The following is a 23,041-nucleotide window of genomic DNA, read 5'->3' as shown; positions in this document are numbered from 1 at the left end:
ATTATGTATGTGCCTGTGTGGGCCTTAGACCTTTATCGGGAGATCAACACCAACAGCTAGTGCATACTGCACCTATATTAACAGTATACAGTTCAATATATGTTTAGCTTGGCCACAGTTTGTCATCTTATTATATACTGCAATATGTGGAATTAACATGGTTAATATAATATAGCATTACAAAAGTAATAATAATGTTTTTGATGAGTGCAGATGATCCGTGTCTACAGAGTTATATAATGTATAATATGTATGGACAATGTATACATATTTAGCATAATGTTTCCTGCCTTCTCCTCAAAAATTTTGAAAAAGTGAACTTTTGTATATTATTCAGACCTCTAACAGATATTTGCGTAATCTGTACAAAGGCATACTTTTTCTTCAAAGCCTATTTGTACGTTATTTACAGATAGAGTAAAAAGAATGTGATCCAGTACTAAGTCTTTTGGTCTCCTCAGAATTGTCTGCAGTCTCCTATCAACATCATACACACTGCACTATTAAATCATTAAATTACTATTATTTTTTATTTATATGGTGTCACAAGGTATCTGCAACGCCGTACAAATGAAGTGTCAACGTATAAAAGGTACAACCTAATGGGCTGTTGTGTACCCTGTAGGTGAATAGTGTAGGAACGGACCTTAGACTAGGATTAATAGATCACTATAAGTACTATACTGTCAGTATGCATTATTCCGACATCAAATATCAGATGGACCTCAGACAGAACTTGATGCATTTTTGGTCGATCTGGCATCTAAGTCATACTTGCCAACCTTATGCTGGCCGGGTCCGGGAGATCCTGGAGGGCAGGAGGGGTGTATGGACGGAGGGGGCGGGGCTTTGTGATTCGCATCACTTTGGCCCGCCCCCGGTGACGTAATGGCTGTTTTGGGTCTTTTTACAGTGTACATTCCGGCTCTAATTTTATTGAAGTGGGCAGATGGGCCAGATGCGGGAGAATCACCAGCTCTCCCGGGAGTCCGTGAGACCTACCCGAAATTCGGGAGTCTCCCTGACATTCCGGGAGAATTGGCATGTATGATCTAAGTAAGGACTTCATTTACTGACTGTGTGGTCCTCACTGTAATCTTTTAATAAGGGGTCTGTCTACCTTGTATTCACTTTCCAGTGCAGAGCATTGCACCAGGAATGGGTGTATAGCTGCCCACGATTATGTACCCTAATTTATTTCTAAGCTTTCAGTGTGGTACATTATAAAATGCCTAAGTAAAATCTAAATTAACCATGTCTATAGCTCCACATACTTTAGAGGCAAAAATACAGCACCGCCGCAGACGTTTCTTTGACAGCGTTGCGGCTGCTGTTCAGTGCAGTGCCGCTGAAATGGAGCTGCTGCGCATGCGCGGAAGTTCTCTATATGTTTTTTTTTGTGGGGGACTAACCCCTCCTTAAAAATCCTGCGTGCGCCCCTGATTGTGGTACTAGTACTATCAGTTCTATCTCCTTCCTAACCCAGTGGATAGAGGAGATTGTATTTTCAGACCATAATTTCCATTGTCACATGGACTGATTGTATTATGTTCATGGACTCTGACCAATTTATGCATTTAGCTTAACAGCCCAATTAAGAATGTTTAGCTGACTCACAATGATGTTTTCTTCTTTGTTTAATGATGATACTCTTGCATGTTGTTTCTCTCCTTTTGATCTCGCTTTGATTGAGTATTTGTTATTTATTTCATGAACAAATAAAGTAAATAATACAGGACAATACTTTTTGTATTCTTTTTCTTTTCCGTAATGGTGCATAAACTGAAAACTGAATATCTGGTAATTAAAGGGAAGCTTTCCAACACTGTATACCAGTGATGGGCAAACCAGTCCTCAAGGGCCATCACCAGTTCATGTTTTTAGGATTTCTTTAATCATGCACAGCTGAGAAATCCTAGGATTTCTGTCTGTAGAAACAGGTGGGATAATTACTGACCCAGCCAAATAGATTAACTCAGCTGTGCATGATTAAAGAAATCCTAAAAACATGAACTGGTTATGGCCCTTGAGGACTGGTTTGCCCATCACTGCTGTATACCATTTAATATGCTGCCTATATGACAAAATATTTTTCTGCATGCATTATTAGATCCCACATTCAGCACATTAAGGACTATAACAAAGATATGTTTTTACATGGCTATTTTGAAATCATAAATGATTTTTAGTAGCGAAACAAAAATACAGTTTATTATATTTACATAATAGATACTACTTATTTGAAGGTACTATTACTTTCTGTAAAAATATTTGTTTCAAAGACATCAATAGTAAAAAAGCTAATACACATTAGCAATGCATAGAAATTATTTCAACATAGTTCTCTTTTTTGTGTCGATAAAAAGAAAAAAAAGTGTTATCATTTTGTGCATCTAAATAAATGTATATTTTTGCATACGTCCAACTGTCCCAATTTAGGAGGGACAATCCTGACTGGGACAGCTGTGTCACACATGTCAGGACATTGCATAGCAGAGCAGCGGTGAACAGGTGTCATGCCCATCTGCCACTTGTTCTTATGGCAATGAAATGCTTGTAGGAGGGAAGGGGAGGAGGTTTAGGGCACAGCTTCAGAAGTGCTGGACATGCCCCCAAGGTGTGGCCAAACCCCCTGTCCCCATTTACTGCACAAAGTTGAATGATATTGAATTGTGAGAGGTTTGGGTTTCTCTGGTCTTGGTGCTTGTGCAGGGATTTAGGTGCAGGGATGGTGAAAGGTCCTCTCCTCTGGGTGTTTTGTGGGTACTGTAACCTCTGACTGCCTTTATTGAGGTAGAGAGAAGTGAGGTATCTGACGAGAAACCATAGGTATTGTTTTACCACTGGGGAAAGTGGAGATCTACAAAATGTCAAATTTATTTTTTATTTATTTAATTTTTTTTATTTGAAAAAGAGGGACTTCTTTGTCCAAACTCTCTAGTCTATGAAGCAGCATTTTTTTTTGTATTAATTTCCATAAATGTAAAAATTGTTTAAAAATCTCTGAGCCTCTCTCAATCATTTCAGTTGTGGTTCCAATTGGTTTATTTTAACATCAGTAGAGATTTAGAGTCTTTAATGTAGTGGTTAATTTTGCTTGCCAAGACTGTGATTATGCTAAATATTGTAAGATTCAACTACAATTATATTATTTTAATAGTAGTAAGCTTTAAATGTTGAGTATAATCAACGTGAACAAATGAATTAACCACTTAATGAAAGATTCTGAAGCTCTATTGATGTGGATAGAAAAAAAACAATTAAGGCCACTGGGGTACTCTAAGGATTTGAAAAAACATTTAAATGAATGGGCTTACTCAATTCAGTGTTTCTACATCCACATAAATTTTGTTTCGCCTTTGCATCCCTCTGGTTTTGGACTAATCTCAAGGGTCTGAAACCAGTGGGTTTATTTTTGTTGATATCCAAGAGATATTTATCAAATCAATCTTTCATATATTCCTCTCTTCTATACGTATCAGTGATAAATCAGTGGTTTCAGTGAGTGTGAAATATCTGGCCTTTAGTTTCCGGACATTTACTAAACTGCTTTTATATAAGTCAGTAGACTAACTATTTAGGAAATCAACTAATAAATTACAAAAAATTTGCAATATGTATAATTATTTCTGCAAATATATTACTCCTATTGACTGAATATTGCTAACACATATTGTTTTTCTAACTTCATTCAGGGCCAAATAGAAATTGATGAGATCACTATGCACCAAAGATGCAGGATATTTTTAACATTAGTTTATATAATTATTCACATCTTTCAAGTGTTATAGCCAACTATTAGCATGAGTGCACGCATTGCAGTTTAGTAAATTAAGTCACAAATTAATTTTCATGAAGAATAAAAAATCAAATCAAAATAAGTGTCAGCTCCTAACAACCTTTAGTGAATCGATTTTATAAGTTTTATAACTCAAAGATTAAGCACCTTAACCTTCATTATATAGATGCTCTTACAAAATTAAAAATATAAGTGTTCCATATTAGTACAGCATTGGTTTAAAGTTTAACCTTTCAGTATTAGGATTAGCTGATTTCTATGAATAAATCTAGGTAAATATTACAGTTGAAAAGTTTACAATATTAGAACCATAAAAGGTAGCACCATATATATATTAGGCAGGCAAGAATGTGAAACACAGTTGAAACCTGACAGCTAAGAATTGATGCTTTTAAAATGTTTGGATAAAGGAACAGTTCTAGGATTACTGTTATGGGGAATGGAGCCGGCTTCTCAGACTCATGCCCCTATCTTACTTCAGCTCTGTAGTCTCACCCTGCACTGTGAAGATTCTAAAGTTCAGAGTTAGGATTTAGTTGAAAGAGGTCAGATCAACAGATATCTATTGATTTTTTGACACTTTCTAAATAAGTATTTGGTGCTTGTCAAACAAAGGGATACACCTGGATAGAAGGAGACCAGCTATTCCTCAGCATGTCTTCTGTGCCATTTAACAAAGGATCAGTGACCATTTTTCCGGAAGTTTATTGACTAAATTACAGGTAATACTGGTGATGACATGACTACTATGATTATGATTACTTATATCTGTGCAGGAGGGGTGAAGCACAATTCTTCCACAAGGAAGTCCCTCAAGCGATGCCTGGTTTGTGGTGGAAAATGGTATATCTGGCATAAATAAAAAAATACCCCATAAATGCTTAATTGAGTTTACGTCTGTTGACCCAGAAGTCTATGACATATAAATTACATCAGTGCCATGTTCATAGAACCATTGGGTGACCACTTATGCTGTGTGGATGAGGCCACTGTTATCATGGAAGGCACCCATCCCATCAGGGAACAATTGGTGCAACATGGAGTGAAGACTCAGTACCATTAAGTAGAATTTTGTATTGACTTGCCTTCTAAGGTAATGACTGCACCAAAACCATGACAGGGAAATGCATCCCGTAATATTACAGATCCATCAAGATCTTTGAGTGTTGGAGACAAGCATTCAGTGCTGTAGAGTTCTTGTTGAGAACATGATGAAGAATGATTCATCTGAATATATCACCTTCCTCTACTACTTAGGAGCCCATGACTACCTCCTGGCTCTTAACCCTTTTGACTCTAACTGACTACCGTGCTGGATTTTTTTGCCATAGCAGCGGCGCACGGAGGATTGTCGGTGGGGGGGGTTTCCCCCCGCCGACCCAAAAAACCCCACAAAAACGAGCGAGAGCTGCTGCGCATGCGCAGCAGCTCCGTTTCGCCAGCGCTGTCCTATACAGCAGCCGCGGCGCTGTCTAAGAAGCGTCTGTATTGTATACAGCACCGCCGCGGACGCTTCTTTGACAGCGCCGTGGCTGCTGTATAGGACAGTGGCCACTTAGTTAGCGCAGGGGGGGGGGTTTCTAGAGACTCAGAAACCCCCCCTGCGTGCGCCACTGCATAGTAATTCTCTAGACGCTTTTATGGATTAAACTCCTATAAGGAGAAGGAATCTTGCTCACTAAAAGACTTTGCATTTCCTCCTGCTACTAAAATCCACCAGATTAACTCTACAAAACCTAACATCCAGTTTCAAATAATTAAAATAGATCCCAAAAAACAGACCATTCATCATCACTAAGAATTCCGACAAAAGTTATTGTAATGAAACAGTCTAGTTTAAGGTTGACATTATGTTATGTATTTCCCTTGACATGGTAGAGATTGTTTTTTGGTGGGTAGAACATTATTACCACAATAGACACATTTTTCAATAAGTCATAGCAGGCTAATATACATATATGTGGAACAGGATGGTTTGTAATTAAACTATTAAAAGGCTTCAGTTCAGAGTTGCCTTGTCTCTGAACACACATGTTTCATCTTTCCCAGACAGATGTTATTTTTCCCAAGCTATGGCCAGGCCTTTTATCATCATTTTACATCATCATTTGCCACTAATAATGTCCTGCTGGTCAGAAGATGAGAGTCGTGAAAAGGGAGATTATAACTACAATATAATATTATATATAATATATTGTAATATTAAACCAGCTGAACTCTGTAATCAGTATAACATCTCTAATGAAAAACTGATGGGCAGAACATATTTTGCTTAGGCTAGTCATTTCACTCCTCATATTTCTATACAGGAGAAATGGTCTCAGGAAGAATCTTATAAGTGAACATGATGGAATGTGATACATTATAATGCTTCCTCCTTTATACTTAGCATAGGAAATGTCAAAGAACACATCCTTCATTGCATAGTTTTTTACCTGGATATCCCAGAGAGGAGGTTGATGGTGCTAGTGCAGGGGGTGGATGTGACAGGGTGATTCGTGGCATATTGATATTATAACATAGCGGATGTCGAAATACAGTTTTGTAATTAACTTTCTTTGGCTTATTTAAGAAGTTAAATACATTTTTTATTATGTAAATTGGGATGTACTCTGAATTGTATTATACTGTAACTCATAACAATGGAGAAATATCTGCAATGGCACCTGAATTTGCACTTATAGTATAAAAAGTCTTATCATACACCTCCATTGGCAGCAATCTTTGTATTCGTTCGAAGTCAGCAAACATAATCATCTAAGATAAAAAAAATTCTACCTCTGATTTAAGTCAGTGTTATGAAACTTTTCAAATTGAGATCTGATATGTTACTAAAAAGTATTGACTGTATCGTAGATGAGCTTTCCATTTTCTCTTTCAATGCTTCCAAATCTGAGACTCTGACAATTCTCTGCAGTAAACAAATCATTCAGATTGTTTGGATTTTAAATTAGTTCTTTCCAGGAAAATGCATATCAAGGCCATGTGTACAAATGCTTGGGACAGAGACAGATAGCATTTTACGGGCACTTCAGTTACTTGTCTAGGACAGTGCTACATTTTAAATTGTCTATATATTTATATATATATAGGACTTTAACACCACACACCTATTGTTCCTCTTCCTGTGCAGATTAATCCCGGAAGCAAGGCAGCTCTGGCTAACCTATACCCAGGAGATGTCATTCTGGAAATCAATGGGGAGAGCACAGAGAACATGACTCATCTACAGGCACAAAACAAGATTAAGGGTTGTTCAAGCCACCTGATACTTTCCCTGAACAGGTTTGTACATATATTGCTTTTATACTCTTTTAATGTTAACTGTGCTTTCTGCAGTTTTAACCAGAAATGACCTTGAATTTAAAACACACCTGTCACCATGAAATTAAATTTCCTAATTCAATAGTATATAAAACATTTCTATACTACACTGGCTTTTTGTTCACAAAATACTTACTAATTCTGTTCTTTATCTTGTTCTTAATTTGTCTCTTATTTCTCTAGTTGTTTCTTAATGCCAGTGGCTTCAGTATACTGGTAGTATAAGCTTAAAAGGCCTAATGTAGAGTTGGGTGCAATTTACGCTTAAAAAAAAAAGGAAATTGCATCCAGAAAATATTTTGAGTCAGACACATCTAAGCTGATCAGCATTATTACAAGTCGTAACTTACTCCAGTGATTGAGCACCCGCAAGTTTCCTATCTCATGGCATGGACATATACTTCTGAGTCTACATAACATGCATTTACACCAACATACTCATCATGCTTTCTGCTTCCCCCTTCCACCTTTTCAGACATAAAGAGTCACAATCGGCTATAATCACAAGATGAGGCTCAGTCTACATATGGCCATAACTAGTACTCGGTGGGCATGCACAGAAGTAAAAAAGCATATTATATGTAGAAAATTTGCATCCAACTCTACATGAACCCCAGAGCTGGCCCCTGCAATTTGAGTTCTTGAAGAAGAATAAATTATGAAATTACCAAAATCTCACTCTGTGTACAGCGCACACAGGGGTTGATTTTATAAAGGCTTATCTTGTTTCGCCATATGCTACAAAGTGTTGCTGCCAGCTATAACACTGCTGACTTTCACCCTCAGTGGTATCCCCATGTGTTTGCATGGAAGAGTCTATTTAACAAATATCATGGAGGCACTCGCCGCAATACTTGTCAAATCAAATAATTGAAAACATGTTTTACTAGCTCAATAAACCATTGTTTAAGGTGAGAAGTTTTTCAGTATTTATTTTATTTTTTTTGTCTATTTTTAAAAAAAAAAAATTTGACAACTGGAACTGAAAACCCAAATCTGGGTCGCGCATGCACATATAGAGAGTAATTTAAACTTTACTCTCCTGGTCAGTATTGCCAAGGCAACTGACTATTGCTCTACTTCCCCAGTGTTGATAAATTGTGGCGATAAGGATAAAGTATTGTTGCTAAAAGCTAACAAAGGCGACAAAATTGATAAAGGGTATGGAGTCATTAAGTTATGAGGAAAGGTTAGCCAGTTTAGGCATGTTTACTTTAGAAAAGAGGCGTCTAAGGAGAGATATGATTACTATGTACAAATACATTAGGGGTCAATACAGAGAACTTTCATGGGAACTTTTTACCCCAAGGACTATACACAGGACACGTGGTCACCCCCTAAGGTTAGAGGAGAGGAAATTTCACAACCAGCAAAGGAAGGGGTTCTTTACAGTAAGGGCAGTCAAGATATGAAATTCATTGCCAGGGAAGGCTGTGATGGCAGATTCAATAGATATGTTTAAGAAAGGGTTAGACAAATTTTTAGCGAAAAGGTGTATCCAGGGACACGACCGTTAATTAAAATGTAGGATAGTAGGGGATATAGGGTAAAAATAAGACTGCAATATTGAGTCTGGGGGGATTTTCACAATTGAAACAGATTGGCGGTTGCTTACTCTGGATCAATTTCAAATATAAGTGCAGGATCGCTGGAGATCCACAATAGGGTGAACTTGGTGGACTGGTGTCTTTTTTCAACCTCATCAACTATGTTAACGGGGATCTATTGATAAATATATCAGAGTTATGTACCCAATCAACAATTAACTAATGAAATCAAGTGTCTGATTGGTTGCTGTGGATTGCCGTACTATACATGTTTTCAGTTAAAGTAGTAGTAAAATAAACCCTACAGTTATAAAAGTTTATTTCATGCCACCGGTGTTGGGGTGACAGATCCAATCTAAAATGGAACTAAGCGTATATTAAACATATATTAATGCTTTGTCTAATAAGCAGTTATTTTGTTATTCACTTGTGGTTGCTATAATAATATGACTATCACTCACACTTTCAGACTCTTATAACCTTCTGGGAATTCTGGGAGTCTAGGAAACTGTGTTATTACTGTGCTTTATATGTGTGAGCAAGATATTTAGAGCATTGTGTGTTTGTTTTTTAAACATGTATTATAAAAAGGAAAATATACTATAAAAATGTCATCTGCTGCATAAATTTTAGCTCATAGAACTTCTTCACTCATCCAAGCCAATGGCTTGGAATACTGGACAATCTTTCACTGAAATACTGTATGGCAGCATCCAGTAATTAACTTATTAAAGGTTTACTGAGTATAAATATTTGTTCTCACATACACAGAAAGATGTCATGTTAACTCTATGATATTTCTTTTTTATTATTCCAAAAGATGCCCTTGCTGTGCTAGGCAGAAAGGTCGCAGAGACCTTATGAACTATTAATATGTAATAGGCTGGGACCACATTCTGCTTCACAAAATATAAACAGTTTGAAAAATGTGACTTGACCTCCCCCATGACATGTGGTCAGAATGGAACATTCCAGAGAGCTGACAGATGTATGAGGTGACAGCAGCAGTGTTTCCCTTACATAAGATGTAGTGCTGTGTGAATCAGGCATCTGGTCATACGGCTCGCTGTATTATAGAGCGTCACTTACCTCATGAAAGTTATTGTACAACCCGTTGATGCGTTGATGTCAGTATGGATAGAAGTGTTGAAAGGACTTCTCCATCTTAAATTAACTTTATATTTGCCCATCTTTGCTTACAACATATTTTACTTATGCCCTATCTGTGTGGAGTTTGTATGTTCTTCCTATGTTTGTATGGGTTTCCTCTGGATGCTCCAGTTTGCTGTTAGGGAATTTAGACTGTAAGCTCCAATGGTGCAGGGATTGCTATGAATGATTACAAATTCTCTGTACAGGGTGTGTAATATGATTGTGCAGCACTGTGAAATATGTTGTCTCTAAATAAACAAAGGGTATTAGTAATAATAATGCAGACATTTGCTCTTCAGTGAGATATACATGTACAAGTAATTTTCCTATTATTTCAAATCGTTGACAAGGGTATTTCTAAATATTATTTTGTCTGAGTGAAAACCTGAAATTGGAATCCCCTCATCTCTTACTTAAACTACCATAAACATTTGTATATAAATAGTGTATATAGAGAAAACAAATATTGTCACATTGGATTTTTAGGTTCACAAACAAGCTAAAACCCCATCATTTACAGTTACAATTTGTATTTTATATTTTGCTGCCCTTGAAAACTTGCTGCCATACAGGCACATCCATACTAGTAAATCTGTTGTCAGTATGTATAGGATCTATGTTATGTGGGATGTTATATTATTTTGAGTAGAGTAGATTTTTCATTTAGAATGCAGACATAATGACCCTAATAAGCACATACTGTACCGTGTAGCTTATCTGATAAGCGACTGGACTGATTATTTTAACAGATCGCCTAATGGGTGTTGGAGGCATTTAAAGGGCATTGAGTAAAATGTAATCACACCAAACTGGTAACAATTATACAGAATTAATAAATTAAATGCTGGATTATTACATTTTTACATGTTATCTGATTCTCTTACATTAGTTTTTTGTGTTTATTGTCATTAGAAAAGCAATTTTTTGTGACAATCAGCACTAAAAGAGAAATAAATTGTCATAAGTGATGTGTTGATTTTCTTCTATTTTGTAAGTGATATGTGTGGCATAGGAAGCATTTTACAGTAGTGGTTGTTTGTTTCACAGTTACTTATTTAATTAGAAAATAAAAAAAACACTGGTAATTAGTTGTACTCAGCTCTGCTGCCCCTTTTGGTGTTGTCCCCTGTCAAATTGATTGAATATTAAAGTCCAATCTATGTTTGGAAAGGGAGAGCTATCAAATCCAAGATCAAACAAATTAGTTTAGCAATTGCAGCCATGAGCTGTTATATCCATTGCAAGTTAGAGGGAAAAAAACACGTTTTACTGGACCAGGTGAAAGTGGAGAGTAGTGATGGGTGACGAACATCATTTCACTTGATATTGACTATGTTTAGGTTTAGATGGAGCCAGGCCCGGCGCTCCCATTAGGCAAGGTTAGGCACTTGCCTAGGGCGCCGGGCTCTGGAGGGCGCCACAGTATTCTAAAATACTCTAAAATTGTGTGGCGACCGCTGACCATACCTGTCACGGGCGCCGCACAGCATTCAGATGCAGGGGGAGGGGGGGGAAGAGGCTATTTTGTCACCACCGCCGCCTCTCTGCTCCGTGTCCTCCCCTCCACTTACTAGTGTCAGTGAGTGGAGGGGAGGAGACGGAGCAGAGAGGCGGCGGTGGTGAGACAAGGTAAGGAGAGGAGGGAGGAGGGCGGCGATTTTTGCGTGGGGGGGGCACCGCTTTTTTAAAAATGCCTAGGGCGCCGTGGACCCTAGCACCGGCCCTGGATGGAGCACCTTTATAAGTTATACTCATTTATAAACAGATGTGGACGAGACAACATAATGTAGCTGCCAGGATCCAGTCAGTCAAATCTAGTAGCTGGCAGGATCTCTCAGGAAGCCAACAAAGATGTGCTACTATTGGCATCTATAAAAATGACTTCCCAATGTTTGACACCAGTCGTAACTTTTTGTAGGTGCATCAAAGTGGATATTTATTAAAAATATACTTTAACTCACTGTGACTCCAATAGTAGGATAATGTGTACATACACATTCAGTGGCCACTTTATTAGGTACACGTTTCTAGTACTGGATAGGACCATCATGGATTAAATAAGGTGCTGGAACATTCCTTAGAGATGGTCCATGGTGACATGATAGCATCATGCAGTTGCTGCAGATTTGTTGGCTGCACATTCATGCCGCTAATCTCCTGTTCCACCATATCACAAAGGTGGTGATTAGGACCTCTTGACCGTGGAGGCCATTGGAGTACACTGAACTTATTGTCATGTTTGTGAAACCAGCTTGAGATGATGAGTGCTGTGTGGCATGGAGTGTTATCCTGCTGGAAGTAGCCATTAGAATATGGAGCAGTGTGACGCCCATTGCACCACCAGTAACACAGGCCGCAGGGTATAGAAATGACAGACATATAGTATGGAGGGAACTGGATGAATCAAAAATCTTTAATAGATCAAATGCTCTTAGGTTTATTGTGCACAGGTAGAAATATATTTCCAAGAGTCATCTGACAATAGACCACATAAGGGGTCACCTCTGCCCCACACCAGACAGTGGCTCCAATCGATCAGGTACTAAGGTCTCCTTATTTCTGTTCAACTATTAGATATACTGGCTTTAAGGAGGTGCTCCCTTAAAGCCAGTACAAGATATATAATTCTTAAAATGCTGTCTGGAGACCATAATACCTTATTGTTATTGTGGTACCATTGTCTGGTGGGGGGCAGAGCAGCCTCCTTAAGTGCTCTGTTGTCAGATGACTTCTGGAAATATGTGAGTTTTGTTATTATTTGTCCAAGCTGACCTACAAGCTGACCCCTGATCCAGCTCGCTGAGCCCATGAACCTGTCACTTTTTGTTTTGCTGTGTATCATATTTGATATTGTAATCCACATAACAAAAGAATATTAGATGTCCCCAAGGTCAAAGACTAAATATTGATTTGATTTAAATTTCTCTTTTGTTCATTCACTTTGCATTTTGTTAATTGATAAAAATAAACTATTAACACTTCTATTTTTGAAAGCATCCTTACTTTGCAGCATTTTTTCCACACCTGCCTAAAACTTTTGCACATTATTGTATATTTTTACAAATATATAGAACCATTTGTTATTGGAACACAAACAGTTTAATTTTCCCATCAATGAGACTGCTGTTATATATATAAATGTATATATATTTGTGTACTGTATATATTTATTTATTTATATGTGTGTGTGCTTTTGATGCATTTACATTTTCACATGGGAATGGCATATAGGAATGTAATGTTCCATCAAGTAACTTATAAAACACATAGTATATGTACTTAAATGAGAACTCAGGGTAAAAATGCTTCCCACATACTATTACACTTCTCCCTCTAAGTAGTAAATCTGCTTACGGGAAAGGACATTTTTTTACATAGAAGTATTTGCTAAACAACACGTTGCATCACTCATTTATTGAATACATGTGATAAATTAAGTTTTCAATAGGAATGTTACTAATTATTGAGTGACATGAAACTTGTAGTTTTCCCAGACGTGAATTTACCAAGTGGGCAAGAGTCCAATTTAAGCCTTGACAAAGTCTTCTCCCATGCCCTCCACTGCCCTGCTATAATTCTATCATGTCATTGGTACCAGCAGATTCCATGAATAGTGTACCAGGACCTGAGTGTTCAGGATTTTCAGAAACCTGCGCATAATCCAGAAGAATATCAACATACTATTTAGGGTAATTACTATAAAGAAATCCCCAAGCATTCATTGGGAGTATCATGTAAGTTAAAAATAAAACAATGTTCTTGATACGAGTATAGCAAATGGAAAATAAATAGTTGCCAGTTCACTCTCTTCTCTCTGCTTGCCAACTTGCAACTTTTGAGCTCCGGGAGACCCCAGAGATCCTGGATTTGGTGGGAGGGTACGACCAATTTCGTCATTTTGTTCCTGCCCCATGACAAAAACATAATTTTGTTGTGGGGACAAAATGATGCGATTCTCCATGAATTGCGTAATTGTGGCTCTAATTCTGGCCACTTCACTAGGAAGTGGGCAGGATGCGGGAGAATTGCCTGCTCTCCCGGGAGTTTGGGACACCTACCTGGAATTCAGGAGTCTCCCGGATATTCCGGGAAAGTGGGCAAGCATGCTCTTCTCTAATAAATCTTGTAACATATATGAAATCTATAATGCTTGCCACTTTCTTGATATTGCAGCGTGTGTGACCCAAAAAAGACATCTTCTGACCACACAAAAAGACCCCTGTGACACTGGACATGTGGTTAAACTAGACATTAATTTTGTTGCCTGCCTCTTGTGCTAAGCAGCAGGATCTACTTGTGTGTGGCCATCCTTACAATCCTGCTGAAATCATTGCATGATGAAAGCAGATAGTAGATCAGTTTATACAGTAGTTTTCCTAGTGATTGTTCCCTTGTAGTTTGAGGAGTGTCCCAACACATTAATTATGAGACAAAGCAAATGCTGTATTTGTGCCATTTTAGTCCCTTGATGTACATCAAACACTCTGGCAAACTTTGTGTGACTTAAATTTCCTTTCTTTCTTGATTAAAGGAAATTGGTTAATGCAACATGTTTAAAGAGTCAGGCTCCTATTATGTCACTTTATAAAATGAACTCTGCTTGGAAATATTAGTCCTGTTCACTGTATTTTAATTAACACAGCTGAGGACCTACGATAAAAAGTTAAGTTGTCTCTCCTTATTTTATATTCTTTATCTGTTGCATGTGTTTGCTGTGCAGCTTGTGGCAACTGAAACAATAAGTTGTTTGACCTTTCATTCATCTAGAGCAATGATGGGGAACAGTCGGCTTTCTGAGCCTGCACCTGCTGCCCTCAGCTCCTTCCTGCTTTAGTGTTAGATGTGTTTGTTGTAGCTTGAAACACTTGTCTAAAATGCTTGGTGATGTGTTATTACAGATACTTGCCTCTTTCTTTCATTAAATGTATCATTTTAACTTATTGCTGAGAGTAAGGGTAATGTGAGGCCATTTTAAAGATTAGAGGGCCGCACTATGCGCCCCCAAAGTGTTTCGGGTTGGCCATTACTGATGTAGAGCTTCATTTGACACTATAATGTTTGTATACGACTTTGCAAGAGGCTCCCAATTCTTGGGGGACCCTGCACCTTCTACTATACTACTATCAGTCTATGGCTCCCTACTTAATAAAACAGTAAGGAGCGCCAATCTAAAGTAAAATTGTTGTCTATTAACTAAAAACAATATAACTTACAATGAATATTACATAAATAACACTAGCTTAAACAAAATATAAAATGTATTAAGAATGCTATAAGTGAAAAACTTTATAACATATCTATTTTAAGAACAAAATTGCATAAATTAGGGGATAGGATTGTTAGGCTGGGTACACACTACAGGTTTTTCACCTGATTATCGGGCCAATCACACGACAAACTACCTTTTGGCCCGATATCGCATTAGTGTGTACGCGCCAACGATGAACGTATCGTTCCAATGCACATCTTATTGTTCAGATTGATTTTTAAACCGGACTAAAAATCTTGTTCAATGATGGACAATGTCGTTCCAATCCTGCAGTGTGTATGCACTCATGGCCAGCAGTGTAGGCAGATCTCTGTGGAGTGTGCAGGGTCACAATCTTTTGAGCCGATGGTTATGACAGATGAAGAGCACAGATCTGGCGGTAAATCGTGTAAAACATCAATAGTGTGTGCACATGAATCGACATGCTGAATCATAAGGAGTTGTAAGAGCAATATATCATACATTAGTAGAGATGTCACACAAATATAAAGGGTGTTTGTCCGTGAAACCTTTAATAAACGGAGCTGTGAATAAGATAACAAGAGAGATGGTAAAGGAGGAGGGGGAGCACACACAACCTGTCCGAATATGTTATAAAGTTTTTCACTTACAGTATTGTTAATAAATTGTTATATTATAATCTAAGCTAGGAGCCTATTATGTTATTTCTGCCATCTTCATTGAAAGTTATATTGTTTTTAGTTAATAAATACCAATTATTTTTTTAGATTGGCACTACCTACTATTTGATTTTGTGTGATATTGTTTTGAGTGAGGTGGCACCCCCCCCCCCCCCCCCTTTTAGAGAGAGCTGACTTTTTTAATTTATATATTTTTATATAAATGTTTTTCAATTATTTAGGGATATAGATTTATGTAATTTAGCACCTAATAAATTTCTTTGGTTTCTGGTTTCCTACATGCCTCCATTTATATTCATACATCATGACACTATCCGTCACATGCAGCCCTGCCCTCACTTACACAATTACATGAGTGGGCGGGTCACTGTCTCCCACAAGATCAGCACTTTCATCTCTGAAATTCTCCCTGCTGCTGCGAACATTCCAATGACCTGATCTTATTGGTCGCTGTGGGTTATAGCACATTTTTGTACATTCCATCATGTTATTAAATATACTTCATAGTTCCAAAGTATAAGTTCTTGAAGTAACAAGTGAATATATCAAAGCAAAAATAAAAATGTGAATTTCCCAACTGCTTTACAAATTAATTTTTTTTTAGTTATTTTTTAAATCATCTCTTTCCAGGCAATCATTGTCGTGATTTTTTTTCCATTTCATTTATAATTTAGGGACCTAAGGCACTAAACAGATAAAAGTTAATTAACTAATTGGATTGAGCTCTCAAAAGAAAAAACTATATAATAAAACCGCTCTATGAAATATGAAATTATTAAAATATGTTATCACTGGAGACTTTTCATATAACTTAATTACATCCGGATGCAGAAACTTGAGTTTCTTTTTAATATAGATAAGTTGGTTTTAGCTAAGAACTTCTTGGCATTAGAGCTGCTCTATTTTCTGTACAGAGAACATGCAATTAAATTAAAATACCATACTATGTTAACCCATGAAGTAATAGGGCAAAGTTATAGGAAATAAAGCATTATATGCTGAAATGGTTATACAGTGTATGTGTAAAATGTTTTAAAAACCTTGATAAAAATGTCCTGTAATTTGCTCTTAAAAGAACCATAAATGAACAGTGAAATATGTAATGTTTAAGCTTGAAAATTAGGATTCTTCTGTACAACAGCTGATGGATCCAACTCTAGTGCACATTCTGCAGTGCAGCTATCACACTAAGCACTACCTATTGTGAGCCTATTTGTCCAAGAACACTCAGTCCCCACCAAAGCACACAAATAAAGCAGATATCAGTCCTTAGCCTCTGATTTCCTGCTAAAATGATCCTTGTTTAGTCAGTAATAGTTAAGCTGGGTACACACTACACGGTTTTCGTCCAATAATCGGCTCAATCAGCCGACATAGGACCGCTCGTTCAAAAGTCGGGTCAGTGTGTGCAGTGACACGATGGTCGAAAGTCTGCCCAAATGGACGATTGTCACCTCATTTGTTTGGTCGTACCGTTTAATATTTTCGTTCCAAACTCGTTTCCATTGTGTAGTGTGTATAAGTTTCCGACCGATCCACAACACCGAGTACGAAATTAGAGTCATTGCTCACGACAACATGGCTGTAAAAAGTCACTAAAGGGACGTCCGCTCTTTTCTTTATCGTCTAAACAAGGTTAGTGTGTATGCAGTCCATGGACCGAGCGATCGGACCCTCGATCGCATGTAAAATCGCTCGGCATAAAAAGTTGGTGGAAATTTCTGTAGTGTGTACCTAGCTTTACAAGTGCATATAGGGACCTATTTATCCTTGTACGGAGATATGGCTGATTTTCGGCAATAGAAAATCACCTGCCACAATCTATCAATAAAATATAATCAGCTAGCTCAGCGATATTGGAACAGAGCGGAAAGCGTTAACTTACCATTTCTCTGGGGCAGTCTCAGGAGATATGCACATGCATGACATGTCTAGCCAGTTTACATGACAGGGGCTAAACTACCCCAACTTGTGGTTGTAGGAAGAAAAACGTGGTATTTTTAAATAGACAGAAAAAGTAATGTAGCTCCATACATTCATTTTACCTTGTAAAAGGTTAAGTGAACTGAAGCATTATATGAGTACCTTGGAGCAGCAAAATGCTCCAAATATGCTGTAAAAACCACTGCTCGTTTGCATGTATTAGCTTAGGAACAGAAATATTTTTTTTACAAGTAACATATGTATCTCTAGTTCCTGCTCAAATACAATGTTATTTTTTGGAATCTGTTTCTATCTTTGATCTTTTAAATTCCTGTTGAAATATGTGAGTTATTTTCACTCTTTAAAATTCGGAATCACATTAAAAAAGCAGACACAGTGAGGTTTTTACAAAATCTTCTTTATCTAGTTCCAGAACAGAGTCCTTCTCACTTATAACAGCATTGCGGTAATCTTTGCCAATATACCAAACTTATGAATATGAATATATTTGTAGCTTATGTTTTTTATACATTAGCTTCTGTAATGTTCTCAGGAAACATTGAGATTCTGGATGGAATAATACGACATCCACTTTGCTCAGATTTAAATGTATTAGTGTAAAGGGCAGCCAGGAAACCACTTATGTTGACAAGTCATGAAAATTATAGGCTAATATACAAAGGTGTGTCTCTGTAAAAGTTTCTTTGAACTTCAGATGTGTTAGATGAAGTTCCTAATAATATGTACTTACCTATAAAGTCAATCTTAAAATTATGGCTGCAACAGGACAAGACTTATGTAGCATGCCATATGTGTTATAGTGTTAATATATCTACATTGTGTTTTGTAGACTTCGAACCTACTCTACTGTTAAGAGCAAATCCAGCTAAAAGGTGCAAATATTTCACCTGGACAAAAGCATATCCCTCCCAAAACTGGCCTCCTGAAAATTGGAGCAAGGAGGCATGGCAACACCCTCCGAAGCAGCTTGGTCAAGCTCCCTTATCCTTATGCCTCCGATAAAAGGGGGCATGGCCAAGTCAGGTTAAGTGCTTGTCTGTGAGTGTGGCCTTCTGTGTACACACAACATCTGTCCCCTCTCAGTCGCTATCGGAACCCTTTCACCACTCCTTTGCCAGCGTCGAACAGGTAAATGATGCAAAATGAGTCATTAAGCCCCACCCACCTCAGTGAACAAGCGAGCAGGGGTGTGATGACATGATTTACAGCATCATATTTCTTTTCCTGACACTTGATAACGCAAAAATCGTGTCATTGAACACACTCACGTTTTCTTTTTATAACTCTTTCCGGAAGGGAGATATGAGCAGTAGGTAAGTAAGCCTACCTTGATAATGCACATAAAACCTAGCCTGTTTGTATTCCAAAGACAATTTGTAAGGCTGTGCTGATTAAACACAGAACTTCTGAATTGTGTTCAAGTACAGTAGCTATTAAATGCATTTAAAAGGGGAAGCCAAAGAGTGAATTTCAATTTACACCAAACTGTCATGAATGGTTTGTGTGTTTAATTTGTATGAAATGACTCATTCAGTTGATTGGGGTGGTTTTAACACAGATCTAGAAGCATGCAGTAGTTCTGCTATTTAATTTGTTCTTACCCACATAATATACCATACAAAGGCTATTAAACTTGTTCCAGATGTCAGGGCACAAAGTCAAAAGCAACTATGAGGAAATCGTTTTACAGATTAAGTCTTATATGGATATGTTGGATACATTTTATTTAAAACCATTTAAAATAAGCACACAACATATCCAACCCCAGCATCATTACCATACGAATATTACCAATCCGAGTTTCCTTTATGCTTTAAAAATCTGTAAAACATAACTAACAACATGAGCGTAAAGTTATAAATCAAGCAGGCTTACCCAAGACACCGGCACTGATCACAGATATAATATAATGTGCACAACTGCCTGATACATTAATTAACATTTAATTCACAATTCAAGGTACAAAAAAATACCAATCCCAAGATATCAAGTGAATAGTGAATGAAGCAAATAATGCAGTCTGCACTTCTAAAAGGTGTAATGCAAGCTGAGCAAAGGTCTCACTCAATTGTGTTAAAATGATTGTTGGAACGTAGCATTACCTGTCTTGTTTACTGCTCAATGCCTGTTTACATGGTCTTATACAATCTTATACAGCAGGGAAAACTGATCCCTCCACCATCGCTGTGAACGTCTGGTACTCCCCTGTAATCCAGTCACAGTAGATTATGGGTAGGGCATTAGTAATGTATTTCTCAATTCAACTACACATAGCTGTCTCCAAACAAATCCAAAATATCTTATTTTTCTTGTTTTCTCCCAATGAACACTATTTGACCCTTATTGAACTAATATATAATTAGGTGAAAAAAGTTCTGAACAACAGGTTCTACTTTGAGGAAGATCTGATTTCATCTAGGGAGGGAACCCACAATTTAGTTACAGGATATGGACTTTTATACAGCGGAATTGTTTTCTAAAGCCTCATGCTCATTGGCTTTAGTTTTGTGCATTGTGCTAGCATTTTTAACGTAAGTACAACACATGTAACATGGTTTAAAAATGGAAGCTTTTTTTACAATGACCCCATACCATACTCGCAACATTTCCCCTTTGCGAATCATGGGTGTGGTCACATTAAGTTGGAAGCGTAATTTTGACCTCTGAGTCATGTATAACGTATCTGAACCACCAGGCCACCTCCAACACCCCTCTCCTGAAACACCTCTGCATTGCAGCAAGTACATTTGTCATGTGCGCTCGGCACCCATTCACTGCTGCTCTACTGACCAGACATACCAACTTGTTCGGTCAGTAGAGCAGCACGAAAGTCCTGACCGTAGGGACGTCAGGACAGTTCCCTAGAACCGTGTCTGCTTCACCTAAATTTCTGGAGTGCTGCTCCATTCACTTGCATTTTACTGTAAATGAACACATTGGGGAAGCCTAGGCGACTTCCAGTGTCCTTCCGAACATAAGTAAAGTAGCAAATAAACAGCTGCATATTGGGCATTTACATTTGACATGTGTTTCATTGGCATTTGAACTTTTATTGCAAAACAGGTACCAGTGGGTATAAGGCCTAAACATGTTCCTACCTCCAAACAGGTAGGAATTATACTTACTATGGGAAAGTACATTGTATATCAGTGGTGCATTATGGTCTAAACTTATATACTTAAGGGCACATTTAGAATTGGGTAAGATACCCATTTCCATACTGCACACGCACACCTAAGATACATGTCCATTATTCCTTATATTTTATTTTTTGTGTACCTTTGGCTTGCATCTCCATATGCCTGGAAAAGTGGAATGGGGCGGGCAGAGGCGGGCAAACGTTGGTTGAGTATAGTCAGGGCATGCTTACGTGGATGCACCAGATACGCCTTTTAGGAGGTGTAGCTCTCACGCGGGTGCTAGAGGGCTGGCACAATGATACACAAAGATGATGGCTGTCAGCGGTACTATGTATTCACTTCTGATTGGGTGAATGTACATTGACCCCTCCAGTTGATAGTACTTAAATCATTAGCATTGTGGCTATACCATGTTGCATCAGATATTCACATTACTTAATTAACATTTCCATTAGGACTACTGCAGAGAATAAGATTGCCATTTGAATCTTAAATGAAAAAAAAAAAATGTATTTAATTTCATTTAGTTTACATTTGTGTTTAATAACATTTTATATTTAAAATGTAATTTCAGCAAGACAATATTCTCTCTTCTGTGCATCATTATATTGCGCATAATATAGTGCGACTTTATCATTTACTACTTACACCATTACGCCACATCTATACCATGCTATCATGTGGCATAAGTATACACACTTGTTATCCTTGATGTGTTACTGGTGGATATGCTGCTGTTTTTGAGCTAGAAGGATCTTGAGACTCAACATGTGCATGTAAGTACACTTGTTTTACTTCCGTCTATTTGCAAATGTGTCCACTTCTATATGAGCCCTTTAATGTCTTCCCCAGTGAGTTCACTTGCAGTAAACACAAGTAAATGGAGCAGTCAGCATTAGAAAAAAACGCAACACTGCTGCGATGCTCCCAAACACAAGTAACATTGTGGGTGTCTATGGTTTTCATTTTCAGACCAGATTACATGCATTTTACTACCATTAAAAATGCAAAAAATGGGCACTAGCGGCTATGAGGTCTAAAGCTGCTTCTAGCAGGCACTACAATCTCATTCTGAGAATACTAATTATGCTTTATTGCTTATGCTTACAGAATATAATTGTGAAATTGTATCTAGGGGTCTGTAAAGATAAAGTCATCTGGATTTAATAAGCAGAAAAAAATGGATTCTCAATCATTCCACACTGTATGGTGTTTTATTGCAGTTAGAAAAGTGCAGCACTTTTGAATCTTAGGGCCTGAGTCATTAAGGACTGCAAAACATAAAAAGAAGTAACTTTGCATCCTCGCAAAACCATGTTGCATTGGATAGGGAGATAAATTTAAATTATGGGGACAGATTTATAGTTGGGGTAGGGCATGTCCTAGATCAAGTTGAAATGTCAGTGTTGGCTTGTATCTTGTATTTGTGTGCTATATGAAAAAGCAGTTGCTATTTTTCTTACTTGAAAAACAGTAACGTCATTTGCACCCCTTGCATTGTAACATGGTTTGTCTAGGATCAAATTTACTCCTGTTTTTTTCTATGCTCTCCTTAAGGACTCAGGCCCTTACAGTTTAAAATAAGCACTTAAAACTCTCCATGTTACAGGTTCCAATATAGAGAATTTCAACTGTAGAGCATTTTTTTTTAATCCTTTTGGACACTTGTCCAAAATGCTGATGTTAGCTTTTTAAAAACCTCTTTGTTCTGTTGATAGAAATGAACGATTTTCATTCGGAACAATTAGATGCTGTACTTTAAACGTGGAACGAAAGCACTTGAGCAAAAAATGTATCTGTTGAATACATAATAAAATCTTTGCCAAAAATATGAGTGAGAGGGACATATTAAAGACAAGGGAAATCATCTAACCACTAGAGACGTGTCACCAAAACAAACTGGATTTAAATAACTGTTAGAGACGTAGCAAGTGACATTTTATAATTATTCAAAAGATTTTGGCTTCTTACACAAATTGTATGTCTACTCAGCCATCAATTTATTCATGTGATCAATAGTGTGAATGTAAAATGGTAACTAGACTCTATTTGGGAGTAATTGGTCCATTCCCATTCAACCTCTGTTACATGTAATCATCTCTAACACACAGATAAATATTAACATTACCTACAACGGAATATCCAGCAATTTCCTTGTTAACGTGATTAAGCACAATGTAGAAAGTGATCCGGGATATGAAGCATTAACTCAGGAGCTGGCAGCC

General features: G+C 37.5%; 1 protein-coding gene across 1 annotated transcript in view; it reads left to right on the top strand.

The window, feature by feature from the left end:
* PDLIM4 (PDZ and LIM domain 4) overlaps positions 1 to 23,041 on the top strand; it is a 172,654-nt gene that overhangs the window by 27,647 nt on the left and 121,966 nt on the right. The window contains exon 2 of the mRNA XM_075209847.1: positions 6,933 to 7,084. Coding sequence (XP_075065948.1) covers positions 6,933 to 7,084 — 152 coding nt within the window. The remainder of the gene's footprint in view (positions 1 to 6,932; positions 7,085 to 23,041) is intronic.

This window comes from Mixophyes fleayi, chromosome 4, assembly GCF_038048845.1.
Source record: "Mixophyes fleayi isolate aMixFle1 chromosome 4, aMixFle1.hap1, whole genome shotgun sequence".
Lineage (NCBI taxonomy): Eukaryota > Metazoa > Chordata > Amphibia > Anura > Limnodynastidae > Mixophyes > Mixophyes fleayi.
This window is presented reverse-complemented; position numbering and strand designations above follow the sequence as displayed.